This window comes from Puma concolor, chromosome C1 (genome assembly GCF_028749965.1).
Source record: "Puma concolor isolate L17-30 chromosome C1, mPumCon1.1.hap2, whole genome shotgun sequence".
NCBI classification, from domain to species: domain Eukaryota; kingdom Metazoa; phylum Chordata; class Mammalia; order Carnivora; family Felidae; genus Puma; species Puma concolor.
The window spans coordinates 192238175-192253669 of record NC_141674.1 but is presented as its reverse complement, the minus strand read 5'-3'; the positions used below and the strand labels follow the sequence as shown (position 1 = coordinate 192253669).

Genomic DNA, 15495 nt, shown 5'->3' with positions numbered 1-15495 from the left:
TACTTGTCCTTACATAACTGACTCTATGGGGACTTAAAGTCAGTTTTTTTAATATAATTAAAGTCCTTATCTTGTCTACAAGTGATAATTTTCAATTTTTATATTCAAAATATAAATATTAATGTATTTATGTAAACACCCAGGATACTTTACTGAAGATATTAGTTCCAATTCTTACCTCCAAAATTCTGTCCCCTGATTGCAGGCGGCCATCTTTTATCGCTGCTCCCTTTGGTAAAATGTTTTTTACAAAAATGGGACCAGGCCCATGTATGGAAGAGTCTCTGGTAACAACAGTGAAACCCAGTCCTTCAGGGCCTAGTGTGTAAGACCAGGAAAATGCACGGTCACCTTAAGTAGAAACCTTAACAGCGAAATCTACCTAATTTAGACTAATGTCAAGTAAGTAAATATTTACATTCCAGGAAATATTTTAAACACACTTCAGTTGTTCTGGCTGCAAACACAGATTATAGTTCCTGACAGGCCATGATGGTTTCAAAGTTAATTTAGGGCCCAATGCAGATGTGTAACACTTTCGTTTATTGAGGTACCAGAAGAAATACCACATGTTATCCATAAACCCAGGAGATTGATTTCTCAGTAAACCATAAGAAGCCAAAGGCCATCTGACATGAGTTTCGTCAGGCACTCACTCAGCTAGCCTCCCTGCAGCTCCCTGCACCTGGGTCTCGATTCCTTGAATGCTGCGTCCCATTGTCCCCTCCCTCACTCTCGCATCTCCAATCTCTCTCTTCCAGTATGTGGTTTTCACTTTATCCGAAGGTATGCTCAAACATCTGTACCCTAGAATCTGTACCTAAAGAATGCTTACTTCAATCTTACTTCTTCTTCAGCCTTCCGTCACCAATGACCTATCCATGACCACATCCACTAATTTTTCCTATTCTGATCTGTCCCTTTCTCTAGCTTTGACACTTCTCCTCAGTTGTTTTCTTGAAATTAATGCCCCCCTCTGTGGTTTTCATACCTTTATTTTCTGATTATTTTCCTACCTCTCTGATCACATTATGTCTGTCACTCTCTCTTACCCACGGTTTTCCCACATGAAGATAGATGTTTCCCAAGGCTCTTACCTGGTACAATTTGTTTTCTAGATTCTCTGCCTTGGCCAGCTCCTGTTCCAATTACCATCTCCCTATAGATGACACCTAAATCTCTTTGGCCCTAATTTCTCTGGTGTCAGCTTCTTACATATGACCATGCACATATTTCCACCAGTATTTCAAATTTTTTTTTTTTTCAACGTTTATTTATTTTTGGGACAGAGAGAGACAGAGCATGAACGGGGGAGGGGCAGAGAGAGAGGGAGACACAGAATCGGAAACAGGCTCCAGGCTCCGAGCCATCAGCCCAGAGCCCGACGCGGGGCTTGAACTCACGGACCACGAGATCGTGACCTGGCTGAAGTTGGACGCTTAACCGACTGCGCCACCCAGGCGCCCCTCCACCAGTATTTCAAACTTCACTATGACCTCCTTTCTCTAATTCACATCCTGGGCTTCTCACATACACTCATCTTCTAAAAACTCTAATTTCTAGTAATGGCATCACCATTGAACAAGCCACCTGCAATTCTCTCTCTCTCCCTTCTCCTACATCCAGTCACCAGACAAGGCATGCATGTTATATTTAGACAGATGCAATGTATCCTTTATTGATACTTCACTGTTTGATCTCATCTTCGGCATATTATTCTGCCGAATAATATTAATATTAATAATAATATTAATTCAGATTAATCTTCCCAAAGTACAGCTGTGATGTCATAGTCTTTATTTTTGCATTTAAGGCTTTCTGATGGAGTCTTAAGTTATGTTCTGTGTCTGATTTATCTGTCCTCAAAGCACTCAATCCCATGTCTTAGACATAGCTGGATAATTTGTACAAAAAAAAAAAAAAACAATGCATTTATATAAAAAGCCTAATTGCTAAGCACACTAGAGAATTTGTACTTCCTAGTCCATACAGTTTCTTCTCAGTACAGAATTCTTAAGGGGGGCAAAATTCTGACCAGAGGATCTCTCAGAATAACCACCATATCCTAATTAAAGGCATATGTTATTTTCTTTCGATATACGTTAATGAGTATTTTAAAACTACCTTGTGATCATTAAATTCTGTATTAATTCAGACAAAACTTTGAGATTTTGGTTTCTTTTGAACTGAGTCTTGAGAATCACATCAGATTGCAGAAGGCCGCAGAGGGGGAAGGGATTATCAGGAGGTTACAAAATAAACAAAAGCACAGAAGCGCATGAATGCTTATGTGTGTATATGTGTATAATACTGCATAAATATGCATGTATATGAATGCCCTAGTCTCATTGATCTGGGCTTGAAATGCATAGAAAAGTTGGAAAAGATGAAGGTAAGGTTATACATGCTTTTGAAATTAAGTATGTTTTGAGAAACTGTTTGCAATGTTGAATTAGCGAAATTTCACTTACATAATTATATATATATATATATACATAAATATATATAATTGTATTTCTTGATGATCAGTGATGTTGAGCATCTTTTCATCTGCCTTCTGGCCATATAATAATTATCCATTATAATGATCACATACTTGCTTTTTGAGAACTAAATGTTTAGCTGGTATAAAACTATCTTAGAGAACCAGAAATAATATATGCGCTTTTTAGACTCTATCTACAAGGTGCTACAAAAATCACTCATCTTGCTGCAAAAAGGGTTCCACCGAATTTCAGTGCTTCTTTAGTGTTACGTTTTTCTCAGGTTTGCGATGGTTCTTTCCATTTGCCAACCTGTCTTTATCATTTTTGCTTTTGTTTCAAATACACTATACTCTCCAGAAGGAAAGAATAAGAAAGTATTACAATTTCAAGAAACTTAGGTAACTTACTTAAATCTATTCTTCGATACAATTAAATGAAGGGAGAATGAACAAAATTAGCCTTAATGCATTTCTCTTAACCAATTTTACATGTTACAATAATAGAATGCTATTAAGCATCATGTAATAATTACCTTTCTTTAGGTCAATCTTAATTTTCTTTGCATTTTTCTTGCTGCCAAACCCCATGAGAGGGGAGAGTGAGGGAGAGGATGGCTTTCTACCCAGTCTTGGGACTCGGGGGCTCTTGTTTTGTTGCAGGGAAGTCGATGCATCCTCTTCGGGACGCCCTGTTCCTGTTCCTGTTTTTATTCCTGATATTCCATGGACAGGAGGAGGCAGCTTTGTTCTCAAAATGCCATCATTGTCACCAAAAATGTTAAGCGGTCCAATGACTGATTTTTCATACTGGTCACGGTTTTGAGGTGGAAGCACATTGAGGAGGACGCTTGGGGACTTCATTGCCTGGCGGAAGACATCTTGAGCCCTTCAAAGAGAGGGAGTAAATATGTCACGACACCACGCTCTAGCGTGGCCCCTAATGCACCCCAAACCACGGCAACAGGAGAGCACAGTAGCACAGGGAAAGGAGAAACTGTCACTATTACTACCAGGATGGCTGCAAACTAAGTACTAGTTACCACTTAGGACTTGACCACGAGGTACCCAGACACTGGGCTGGCGACATTTGGGTCACTAACACGGACAATTCTCTCATTTGATCTTTTTAACAACTTTCTTAATCTTCTCATTTCCTCTTCTGTAAGTATAATTCACTCTTATTTTGCAAAATGAGGAAAATGAGGCTCAGAGAGATCAAATAACCCGTCCAAGGACCCACAACTTTTGAGTATTTCTGAATCTGAAAATCCGCCCAGAGGCAATTACTAATGTAGGTATAAAAACAAACTTTAATTTTAGATGAAAAAAATTATTTTGTATTACTGACCAGATTATCAGTTCGTTTCCTTTTAGGGCTTTATTCGAAAGTACAGGTCTTCCCTGAGATGGGTTGTGTTCCAGAATTTCAATTCTGACACAAACATTTCCTCCTGGAGATATTGATGATACTGGTTGCACCAAATGTCATAGCGAATTATCAATCTAATACGCACCCTCCCTGCTATGCTCTTATAGAGTGCCTGTATTTTTTTACTTTTTTGTCTTAGTCCTGGGTGTTTTGCCTCAAATTTCCTACTACCTTTCGTCTCCTTCATCCTTCTGCCTCCTTTGTGCCCCCTGACTACCTTGCCCAGCCTGTCTTGCCAACATGATCTACCCAAAAGGGTTACAGGAAAGCTGGGAGCCAGAAAATTCTTTCTTCTCCTCTTTCTCGAAACTCAGAAGTGATGGGGGAACCCCAGCAGCCCTCTGGTGACCACGACACAACTTAAAGAGAGCAGCCACTTAGTAAGGATGACAAAGCAGAAAGATGGAAAACGCCTCTCTTGCTGATGCTTGAGGAACTGCCGTACCACCTCTGGACCGCCGCCTCTGCACTTGGTTGTCTTTAGCAAAAAAATTAATCATCTTGTTTAAGCTACCTTTATTTTAGGTCTGTGTCATTAACAGCCATACCAAATAATAATTAATCATAATTCCAACTGCCATGTGAGCGCCCCTCCCCCACCCACCAACCTCCACTTCAACCTTACTTCTCCCTGTTGGTGGGGGAGGGGGAGAAGCTCTCACAGAGGCAGCCCAACTCCTCTGGTTAGTTCCTTGACTGGGAGTCAGTTTCTACTCCACACTACCTTCATACTGAATTTTCATGAGCCTCCGTTTCCACATTGCATACCTATCAAGTTCTTGTAAAAAGTAGAATGGTATTATTATTTTAAGAAATAGGCGTTTCGGTCTTTCTTCTTTTTTTTTTTTCGAGAATAAGATTTGTTTACTTATTTATTTGTTTGAGAGAGGGTGCGAGTGAGTGAGGGGCAGAGAGAGAAGGAAACAGAGAGATTCCCACGAGGGGCAGAAAGAGACAGAGAGAATCCCATGCTAATAGCATGGAGCCCAAAGTGGGCGGGGCCTGAACTCACCTGAAGTGAGATCATGACCTGAGCTGAAGTCAGATGCTTAACCGACTGAGACGCCCAGGCTCCCCACACTCTTTATTTCTTTCCACACTTAAGCAACCAGTGGCCACAGGCCCTCCTACCCACAACCACTTATACCGCCTGCCCCCAACTCCTGGTGCCATCAAACATACAAAGACTGACAGAGAATGGTACAGAGAATGTAGACAATGAGTTGTTTTGGTCAGAAACAAGAGAAGCTGGTGGTCATTACTAAGGAATATTAATTAGTGTTTGTTCCCTTGTTCCGGAACCCCACTGCAACGCCAACATACGTTTAAAAAAATTGGCATCAGCACTGCATACTCTAATTCTTGGCTATGAGAACCTATTCCCATAACATTTTCACATGCAGAAAAATGACTTCTTGGGGGAGAATATTTTATTTTATTTTTTTCATTTGCTTCTATTACTGAGTCCTCACTGAAATCTCCCACAGATGTTTAGGTTTAAGGAAGACTGCAGACACAAAGCTGGTTAATTAATAAGCTGAACTAACAGTCTGTGAAAAGAGTCATTAAATACCAGTTTAACTGACCCATATCCCAAGCAAAACAAACCCATCTATCGATGATCCAGACAACCAGGCGGGAAGGCTTGGGGTATTCCGCAGTTTACTATTCCTGTGGCTGACAGGGACATGTGCAGGCTGCCTTCAAGGAAGCTCACACATAAGATGCATTTGAAAATGGATGTCCTGGGGTCATTCAAAGGCGACTGACCAGACATTCTACCTACTACCTACAGTTCTGATCACTAAGAGCTCAGTGATGATTTTAAGTACTCCAGGGATCAACACAGTAAATAAAACAATGGAAAAAAAAAATGCTTACTGAGCAAAGGTTTTGTCTACGAGGTCCACGTGGTTGATTTTTACAATACATTCATTTTCATGAAATAGTCCCTCCCGCTTGGACCTGCTATTTTCTTCAATGCCGCGGATGAAGAGTCCTAGAATCCTAAACGCAAAATTGAGGTTGAAATAGAATTACTGAGTAATAATATGCTAATTATTTCTCCGCTTGCAACTATTCAGAAGTATCGATTTCTCTTTGTGAAAGAAATTACGCTTTACATTCAGGCAACCGTTTGTCACTTAAATCCTTAGTTAAAAAAAAAAAAATCCACTGAAAAGAGAAAGCCCTTCAAGACAGATGCACATCAACAGTGACCCGGAGTACAATGGTCCACCACTCCATTGCCATGTTTGCGGTATTCTTAGAAAAGACCCCTACAGCTCAGTGGAGTTGAGGAGGCCTCTGGCTTGGAGAAGGCTGACTGTAATGGGTTAGTGCTGAGACAACCTGAGGCGTAATAGTGGGAGAGGATTAGGCATTCACCGCACTTTTGCGCAGCCTTACTACCTGTTCCAGTAATTTGCATTTTAAGAAAGCAGACACCTAAGCACAGGTCATCGTGCTCAGAGTAAAAGGCGGTTCAGTCCCATTTGTTAGTGCCCCTGAATCAAGTACGTGTGGAGCATTTCCCATGCTCAGGATGGAGGAATAGGAGACACGGCTACAGGACCAGGACAATGAGTCAGTATGAGCTTGGCATGCAGTAGAAATTAAAACCAAAAACCAAAAAACCTACAGACATCCAGAAGTCCAGTCTTCATAGGAGGATCTGGGGGGAGAATGGGATGTAAACTGGTTCAGAGGAATGAGTAGGAATTAGGTAGGGGGAGAAAGGGATACACCTGGTGGCAGGATGAAGGCTGTGTGTTTATGTGGGGAGCCAACACTGGATGGGGAGGCCAGAGCCACACAGAGGGGCCTCGGACACTAGTTGATGGACTCAGTCGAATGAGGCTGGAAATAGCAGTACAGTCACCGCTCACTGCTTCTGAGGGAGATGGTGACATGATGGGGCAGGGCTTTGGGAAGACTTGTCTGAAATTTCAACCAGTAAGCGTTGGGATTCAGAGAAGAGAGCCGGAGGCTAATGGTGCTTTGTGGCTGTGGCTCAGAGTCAGGAGGGAAGGGGTTGAAAAAAATGTCAATTACAGGAGAAAGAAAACGATAGCAGTCAAGAATTAGATTGTGTGTGTTTATATGTGACTCTTACATTTTGGTAGTATCTAAACCCAAAACTAAGACATCAAACTTGTGTATGTTTCAGCTATTTCTCATGCGACCTAGCTTCCTCCTGGGGCATGTCAGGGTCCTAGCTGTGTTCCCAGAATAAGACAGAGAGATACGTTTTCCAAGAGGAATCTGCTGGGCATGGAGAAACAGCCATCTCCTTGTCCCTCATCCTCTTGTCTTTCTGCTTAATCATTCTTTCTTTCTTTCTTTTTTTTTTTTTTTTTGTATACAGGCCTTGTATGTTATCACACAGCCCCTTTGTATTAAATCTCAGATCTGAATAAAATATGAGAACATTTTGTACGTGGATAACAGGGGCATCCATGGAGGAAGGGCAATCTCTAATGAAAGTGGAGGAGAAAATCATCTTCCCGTTTAGAGCAGCCTCACAGTGAGCCCTTTGCCCCCAGGACCCAGTTCATTTAATGAGCTCGTGTCATCTGAAGATGGCAAGGGGTGGCACATGCGGTGGTATTTAGGTTTCTACTCCAGTGGATGCAGGAGACAGTCACGCCACCTATAGTAGGGAAGGCTCAGGGTCATGGGCACAAGTGTACAGGGGGTGTTTTATACACTGCATTCCTGGTTCTATGTTAGTAAATTCACAATATTCTGTGTGGAAGAAAAAGGGGCCAAAGCTACTATTTGATAAAGGATCTGAGATTCAAATTAATATTTTTAAGAAACTAATCCTACCTTAATCTCATAACATAATATTAAAAAATGACCTAGTCGACATGCAAAAGAAGAAGAAGAAGAAATAGAACAAAATAGTGTTTCTTCCTAAATGAAACAACTCTGTAATAGTTCACATTTTGGATTTTTGTTTTGGTGGATTCACAATAACATGATCCATTAGGAGGCTCACATGTGGTTATAAACTCGTTTATGTAAGCGATATTTTTTTAACAAGCATTCAAGTCTTCCTTTAATTTAATTCAGTACATCATCAGTCATGTAATGTTACTCCCTAGGATTTAATTTCACATTTTGGGAGATGAATTAATTCTTTCAGGCCACTGGGTTGCAATTTAGCTGGCATATTACAGCTGGAGTATGCGATGTGAACCTCGCTGATCCAAATAACCTAACTTTCCATGAAAAATTTATTGACAGGATAAGCTCAACTGTAAAACCCATGTGTCAGAGGTAATTTTGGTAAAATGTAAAACTGACTGATTTTATTAGTTTGGTTCCTGGCAACAAACCACTCCTGCCTTCTCTTTTCCACAGAAGGGATGGATTCCCTCCAGTTTGATTTCATCCAGACCAGTATGAGAAGGCTAAGAAAAGAAATCTCTCACTATCCTTTTGACCCAAAGTTGTGGGCTGTGGTCATCGTGTCCTCTGGGACCAAGGCTCTCGGGGACTTAAAGACCAATGCTGGGGAGGAGCTAGTTAATTTGCATTCGTGAGCAGTGATAAAGGAGGCTGAAATCCACTGCCCCACAGAACAAGAGGGGGGGACAATTGCTTCTTTTTCTTCTAATAATCGTTTAGAAGCTAACCCACCCCACACTCCTTGACCTCTTCCGCTTTTCTCACCGTATCACGGGCCTTGGCCACTCTATGAGCTTTGCAATTTTATCCAAACGTGTCCTATCCTTGCATTATGTGTTGATCCTCACCCACCCGTTCCTTCTCCTCTGTCGTATTTAGCTGTCTTTACTAGGAAACTAAGGTATACTATGCTACCTTTACTGGAAAACAATTAGATTTCATGCTTTTAATTCTAAAACAAAACTACATTATTTTTTCTCTTAAGCCAATGAAATGAAAGTGCTTTTTACTTTGCAAGAACTCAGTTTTGGGTATATTTGTTTTGTTTCTTACTGTGCAAGCCAAGGGGCCGCCATACAAGTGGCATTCAACACCCTAAGCTATGGTACTTAATGAATCCATTGAGGCCTTATCTAGTACAGCCACCATTGTATTGCACTCAGGGTTTCCTATTCAACAACAGGTATGGCAGTGTTTTTCTAAAAGAAAAACTATATATATATATATATATATATATATATATATATATATATATATATGGAGAAATTGGAAGCAGAGTCAATTACAGTAGTCTTAGTAAATAATTAAATGTAAATTCTAATTTAAAATAATGACACAAGCCAATAAAAGGAAGGAAATTAAGCACTAAGTATACCACTATGACCTTAACTCACCCACCCCCCCCCAGCCCCCGTGCTCACACACTGAAACCATATGGCATTATGAAGTCAGACACTTGTGTGACACGCTCTGTACTCAGTTGCATCTAAACACATGGGTTGAGTTAAGTGTGCTGTTTCAGCCTGTACTCATTACTTCTTAACTTTTATTGGCTCATGTCTCCACTTCCATATTATTTTTTATGTTTTTTAATTAAATTTCCTTTCTATAATACTAATGGATAGCAAAAAAAAAAATATACAACTATTTCACCAAGTTACTAAACAGTTGACCATGAACTTATAAAAGTTCACTTGTGAACCAGGCTTTTTCGTTTTAGCCATAATATTAATAATACTGATAATTTACACATTCATATGTTGTGTGTTTTACAAGGAGTTTTCATATTTTTAATGTCATTTAATCCTCATAACCTTTATGTGAAGTAGGTATTCACAAGAGGCAAGCTTAGAGGACTTGCTCAAAGTTATGAAAGAGAGAACACTGAGATTCAAATCCAATTGTTCTGAATCCAAGTGTAACACTCTTTCTATTCTTCAGGGCTTATGCTAGAAATCAGAACCAGGAAGGAGAAGGGAAGAAATCAATACATTTTAGTGTGTTTTCTCATTTGATGTAAAAGATGGTGATTTCTGGTCTATAGGGTCAACCTGTTTTCCGAACTATTGAAAATGACGTATGATGACTGTCACATTGTACATTTCTTCATGTTTTGGAAATTGGGATGATCTTGTGTTCTATTCCAGCTTCATTAAGCTAAAGGGCCTGGTAATTGAACCGCTCTGGCATTTCACAAAGCTCTATCAGTATACTTCTGCCAAAAGCCATTAGAATTTCTCATGACAACTGGATAAATACTCTTCCTGTCTATCAAAAACAACCTCAGCTTGTCCTGTGCCATAACCCATAACATTTATAAACACACTTATTAACACATACAGGAAATGAAACAATAAGAGCCACTAGCTTTTCAGTTCATTTCTTTTTAGAGAACATTCATTCCAGCAAGAGCTTGGCATCAGATGTTATTTGCAAAAAAAGGTGATGACTTTGCAATTACAGGTAGCAGATGGCTACCTGCTGAAAATGATGCCAACCAAAATATCATGACTAAATCTGCTTTTCCTGCTATGTGGCAGACTGAACTGAATAAATATTCAGAATCAGTAAATGAATACTATATAACCTTTGGGAAAATTTTTGCTCTAGAAAGAGCAATGGAGTGAGGGGGTAGGGATCTGGATTTTGTGTGACTTTGAAAAAATTCAACTGACTTTTCTGGACTTTGCTTTGCTACGCTAAAATAAGACATTCTGCCTTTTCAGTGAAGCATTTAATATAAGAAAAGTTAATTTAGCAAATTAATTAAAATCATATCATGAGTGAGAAACTGATTTTCTTTTAAGAAAAGCCCTTTCTTTTAACATAGCCCTTGTCAATATCAATCTGTGCTAAAGGCAGTCATCTTATTGAACAATGACATAATATCTGATACTAGTTTTGTAAAGTTGTTAAAAGAATAGTAATATTAACTCTCAGACACATACTTTCATTTCCATCAGTAAAACAAGTTTTATATTCAGTTAGGTGGACATGAATTTCAAGAAATGCTGACATCTAAATTCTCATTTGCCACTATGGATTTAACAATATAATTTCAAAAGGATGTGGTATACTATTTTTAAATGATTGCAGTATAATTTCAAAAGGATGTGGTATACTATTTTTAAATGATTACATTTTATTTTAGAAAAAAACTAGCCCAATGGCATTTTACTTATACTTAAAATCATGAAAACACATAGCTTCTGATACAGCTACTTATAAAGCTAGAATATTTATTATCCTAAGTTCTATATACCTGAGCAGTATCAGGAAATATCAGTTTGGATTATTATACTCACTTTTGAATTGTATTTAGGAACATGAAAAAAATTCAGTGGCAATATTTGCCTAAAAATACGTTAAAATCTTTTCCAAGCATTCTGTTTAGTACATGTAACTGATAAGAACACTAAATGCAGAAACTGTTATAGATATTATTTATTTTCCATTGTATCCTATAAGGAAATGACTTTGTTTCTAACACGTAAGTGGCCAACAGACATTATATATTGAGGTATCTATCTGAATAACAGAGATATACACTTAATCCTCTTCTGAAATGTGTCTGGGAAAATGAGCTGAAGTCAAGTTTTTCATTAGCATGAGCTTCTGATATAAAGAAAACATCTTACCTTCCACTCAGAGATGAAAAGAAAGGCACTACATGTATTCCCAAGGGGCCTCCTTCCCCAGAAATCTCCACTGTTCTTGTCATATCACTGGGGCAGGAAATAAAAAAAAGAAGCATATTATAAAAAAAAAAAAAAAAAACACAACTACTGTAAATTCAACAGCAGAGAAGAAATCAAAGGAGTATATGATTTGCTGGTATTTTCACGAGATACAGGAAATAAAAATGTTTAAGACTATCTGATTTCTATTTTTTTTCCCCAGAAGAGAAACAAATGGAAATAACGACCCACAAAAATAACTTCCTATTTAAGTTAATCTGCATAAATCAACATATTTATAAGGATGTACACAAAAATGAAATTTCTCCCCATTGAGACACACTTGAAATTACTCTACAGATGATAAAATACATGGAATTAAGCCTATCTATGCTTAAGCATAAAGTAGGCTCTCCTCTCCAGAACAGGAAAATTGAAATAAAATATGTATTTATCAGAAAAAGCACAGAATTACATTTTACAACAGTGAAGCCACAGTTGGTAATACATATGGACATGTTCAGAGCATTATAAATCAAAACTTACACTTGCCTTTCAGTAAGGCATCAGTTGTATTCAATGGAACAATTCTAAATTTTCACCTCCTACTTTTTTTTTTAGAGGTAGAAAAAGAAGTTGTAAAGCCTGGGGAAAATGTATTATAGAAAGAAATAGAAAGCCTGACCCGCCTAACCTACTCCAGATTAAGGAGAGGATGAGCTAGAAACATTAATGGATTGTGTGTATGACTGAAATATACAAGACATTGGGAAACTTTGAGTAATAAAGAGCGGAACTAACAAGTTTTTATGAAGATGAAAAATAATAACCGTGAACAATTATTGGCTCCTTTAATCCCACAGACAGAAAATAAAATTGCCAGAGGAAAAATGATAAAGTTGAAGCAAACATCCCTGTTATGGAAATTGTAAGCAGGTCTCTATTGTTTCCTATTTACATGAAAATGACCTGAAACTGGATGTCAAATTAAGAGCTACAGCTGTTACAAATGCTTTTCTGTTCCAAATTGAAAATGGTGAAATTTTGGCTCCTTGCTAGAAAGTTGAGAACAGCATAAGAAAGTAAAATGCTTGATGAATTCACTCTGCATTTAGTGCTCTCTGAATTATCAGCAATCTAAAATAAATACATTAAATATATTCTCACCAGTGGACTAGGCTTATTTTTAATGTGTTTCTATTGCAAACTTATTATCATTAGGAACTGTAAAAAAGAGCATGTCAGTTTCTAGCATTTGTGGAATATGATGGAATTTCAATCTGATAATAAATTTCAAATGAGTTTTGCTCAGATATTGCTGATATATTTAAAACTTGTTCAGTCAAGCAGGTTATATCAGAGGCCTCGAGAAAAAGTTAAAAATAAAACAAATCTTAGAGTGATAATATCATGGGATAAAATAGATTCTTCTTGATACTTTCAGTGTGAGAATACAGATATTATATGGATACACATATATATGAAATACTATATGTAGGTATACATTATATGCTCTGAATATAAAATATCTACTGGGAAGAGAAAGTTGTATAGCTTTTAATGGACCACAAAGCAACAATTTTTATGTAATTACCGATTTATAGTTCATTCGTAGGTATTTGAGGAAGAGTAAACCCAAAGTATTAACACTCTAGGGTAATGGTACTGTTCTAAAGACTTTTAGAAACAAAGACAAAAATCTCATTTAACCATTAAAACTTTTCTTATCTCTACCTTTACTATGTATTTTTATAGTTTTGCACTTAGAACATAACACAAATCTTTCCTAACAAATGTATTAAATATCCATGTGCTAATAGACAGCACTCATATGTATTATATTGAGGCTTTTGGAATGTAAGTGTTTAGTATAGAGTTCAAAATTTCAGCTTAATAATTTCTAGGATGGCTTTATGATTTTTCTTATCTATTTTGCAAACATTTCTTTACCTAGCTCAAAACCCCTCCTGTAAAACATAATAAATATTACGTATTATGCTGATACCTACTTCTTAGGAACTAACAATCCTCTATTTTTACACTCACTTAATAAAGTTAATCTTATAATTTGTTAAAGCAATCAATCTTGTTTCAAAACACTACATTGGGGCGCCTGGGTGGCGCAGTCGGTTAAGCGTCCGACTTCAGCCAGGTCACGATCTCGCGGTCCGTGAGTTCGAGCCCCGCGTCAGGCTCTGGGCTGATGGCTCGGAGCCTGGAGCCTGTTTCCGATTCTGTGTCTCCCTCTCTCTCTGCCCCTTCCCCGTTCATGCTCTGTCTCTCTCTGTCCCAAAAATAAATAATAAATGTTGAAAAAAATTAAAAAAAAAAACACACTACAACCATTTTGGAGATGCAGTTTAAAGGTTCATTTATACTTTATAAGTTTCTCGTTTTCGATATCTCAGAATAAGCCCATGCTATCTATATACACAAGAGTCACAATAATTTGGCAAGAAGGATGTGTGACAAATGTTAAACTACTATCATAAAAATATTATCCCAGAAAAAAAAAGCATAAAAGACTTTTGGTTTTGTAGACTGTAATATTCAGGAAGTTATAGAGAATTAAATATTATTTAATATTTCAAGTCATTATAAGTTTTATACGTACCATGTTTTGCCATGCTCTTCATAAAATGCTATCCATTATTCCAAGATGGAAAGAAAAGCTTTTGAAAAAGGAAGCCTGACAGATGAGTCCGTATATTTTTATTTATTTTAAAAGTGCGGAACAAAACTATTGTGTTATATGTAACTGCTGGAGTCCTGCAGCATTCTCTGTATATGCACCTTTCATGAAAGATAAACACAGCAACTAGGGCTAGACACAATTATTTGAATTCTAATCTCATAAAGTGAGATTTTACTACAACATGGAAATATGCTATTAATGCCATTTGTTTAGGCAAAACACAGAGTAGGGTTCAGGGACCAGCGAGCAGAAAGCGTATACATTAATTTACGTTTTGGAGGCAGATTGAGAACGGAAAATTTAGAGAACGAGGTGGAGAGGATATTCTAGCAGTGGAAAGAAAAAGGAACTGGCAGCTTCTTGTGAAAAACAGATTCAAAATGACACAGGGGTAAAGGGTAAAAAATTACACCGAGGAAAGCTAAAAGTTGCGCTCGGATCTAAACAGCTAACTTTATGCAACTTTCTAAAGACATACTAAAGACAGTCACAGAACATTCAATCCAATAGTATTAATCAAGCTAAATGTTCTAAGATCCAACCACCGCAGTGATTCAAGTAATTGCTGGGAACCTGTTATTAGCTAAGATGTTAGGACAAAAGTCTGGGTGAAGGTACAGAATAAGAGGTTAAAAGTGAGCCTGTCATGAGCAGCTACCTTGCAGGAACTCGGTGGCAAGTGCTCTATGTTGTTCCATCCAGAAGAAACACATGAAGCTTGAGGAAAGAATACAAGAGCTGCAGACAGGTCCAATTCCTCACACAAGGCAAACGGGCAGCATTTTTAACATTGAGATTATTCAACTCAGTCACAGGCCACTCACTTAGGGTCAGGAAGAGACAGGACTGAGTGTAGGTAGTGGGGGATATCTTGCTTTGGAGGGAAATCATGACTAACTTATGAAAGTAGAGACAGAAAGTGTATCTTAGTGGAGGCTTTGAGCCAGATGTCTGAGTAAATCATTTAAACTGAGACCAAAAGTATTAGTCTCCTCATTTGGACTATAAGGAAATAAAGATAAATTCCTAATAGAATGGTTGGTTTAAGAAAAATTAGAGAACATAACATATACATCATATACACAGTACCTGGCATATACAAAAGGTTCAATAAGTATCAGCTATTAGGATGATTATTAAAACTTTTTGAGGGAATAAGTTTATGGGTTAAAAGGAAATTATCTCAAACTTTCCATTTTTTTCTCAACTGATTTCTTCAGTGAGACTTTTATTTTTAAAGTTTATCTATTTTGAGAAAGAAAGAGAGAGAATAATGCTTGTGTACAGGCAGAGG

At 37.8% G+C, this 15495-nt stretch overlaps 1 protein-coding gene across 5 annotated transcripts in view; it reads right to left on the bottom strand.

The window, feature by feature from the left end:
* Window positions 1-15495, bottom strand: part of PARD3B (par-3 family cell polarity regulator beta) — a 1009985-nt gene that overhangs the window by 448173 nt on the left and 546317 nt on the right. For all 5 annotated transcript variants that reach the window (XM_086719408.1, XM_025934777.2, XM_086719410.1 and 2 more), the window contains 4 exons: window positions 11468-11554; window positions 5796-5921; window positions 3019-3371; window positions 179-318 (listed from right to left, as the gene is read on the bottom strand). In XM_086719408.1, coding sequence (XP_086575534.1) covers window positions 179-318; window positions 3019-3371; window positions 5796-5921; window positions 11468-11554 — 706 coding nt within the window. The remainder of the gene's footprint in view (window positions 1-178; window positions 319-3018; window positions 3372-5795; window positions 5922-11467; window positions 11555-15495) is intronic.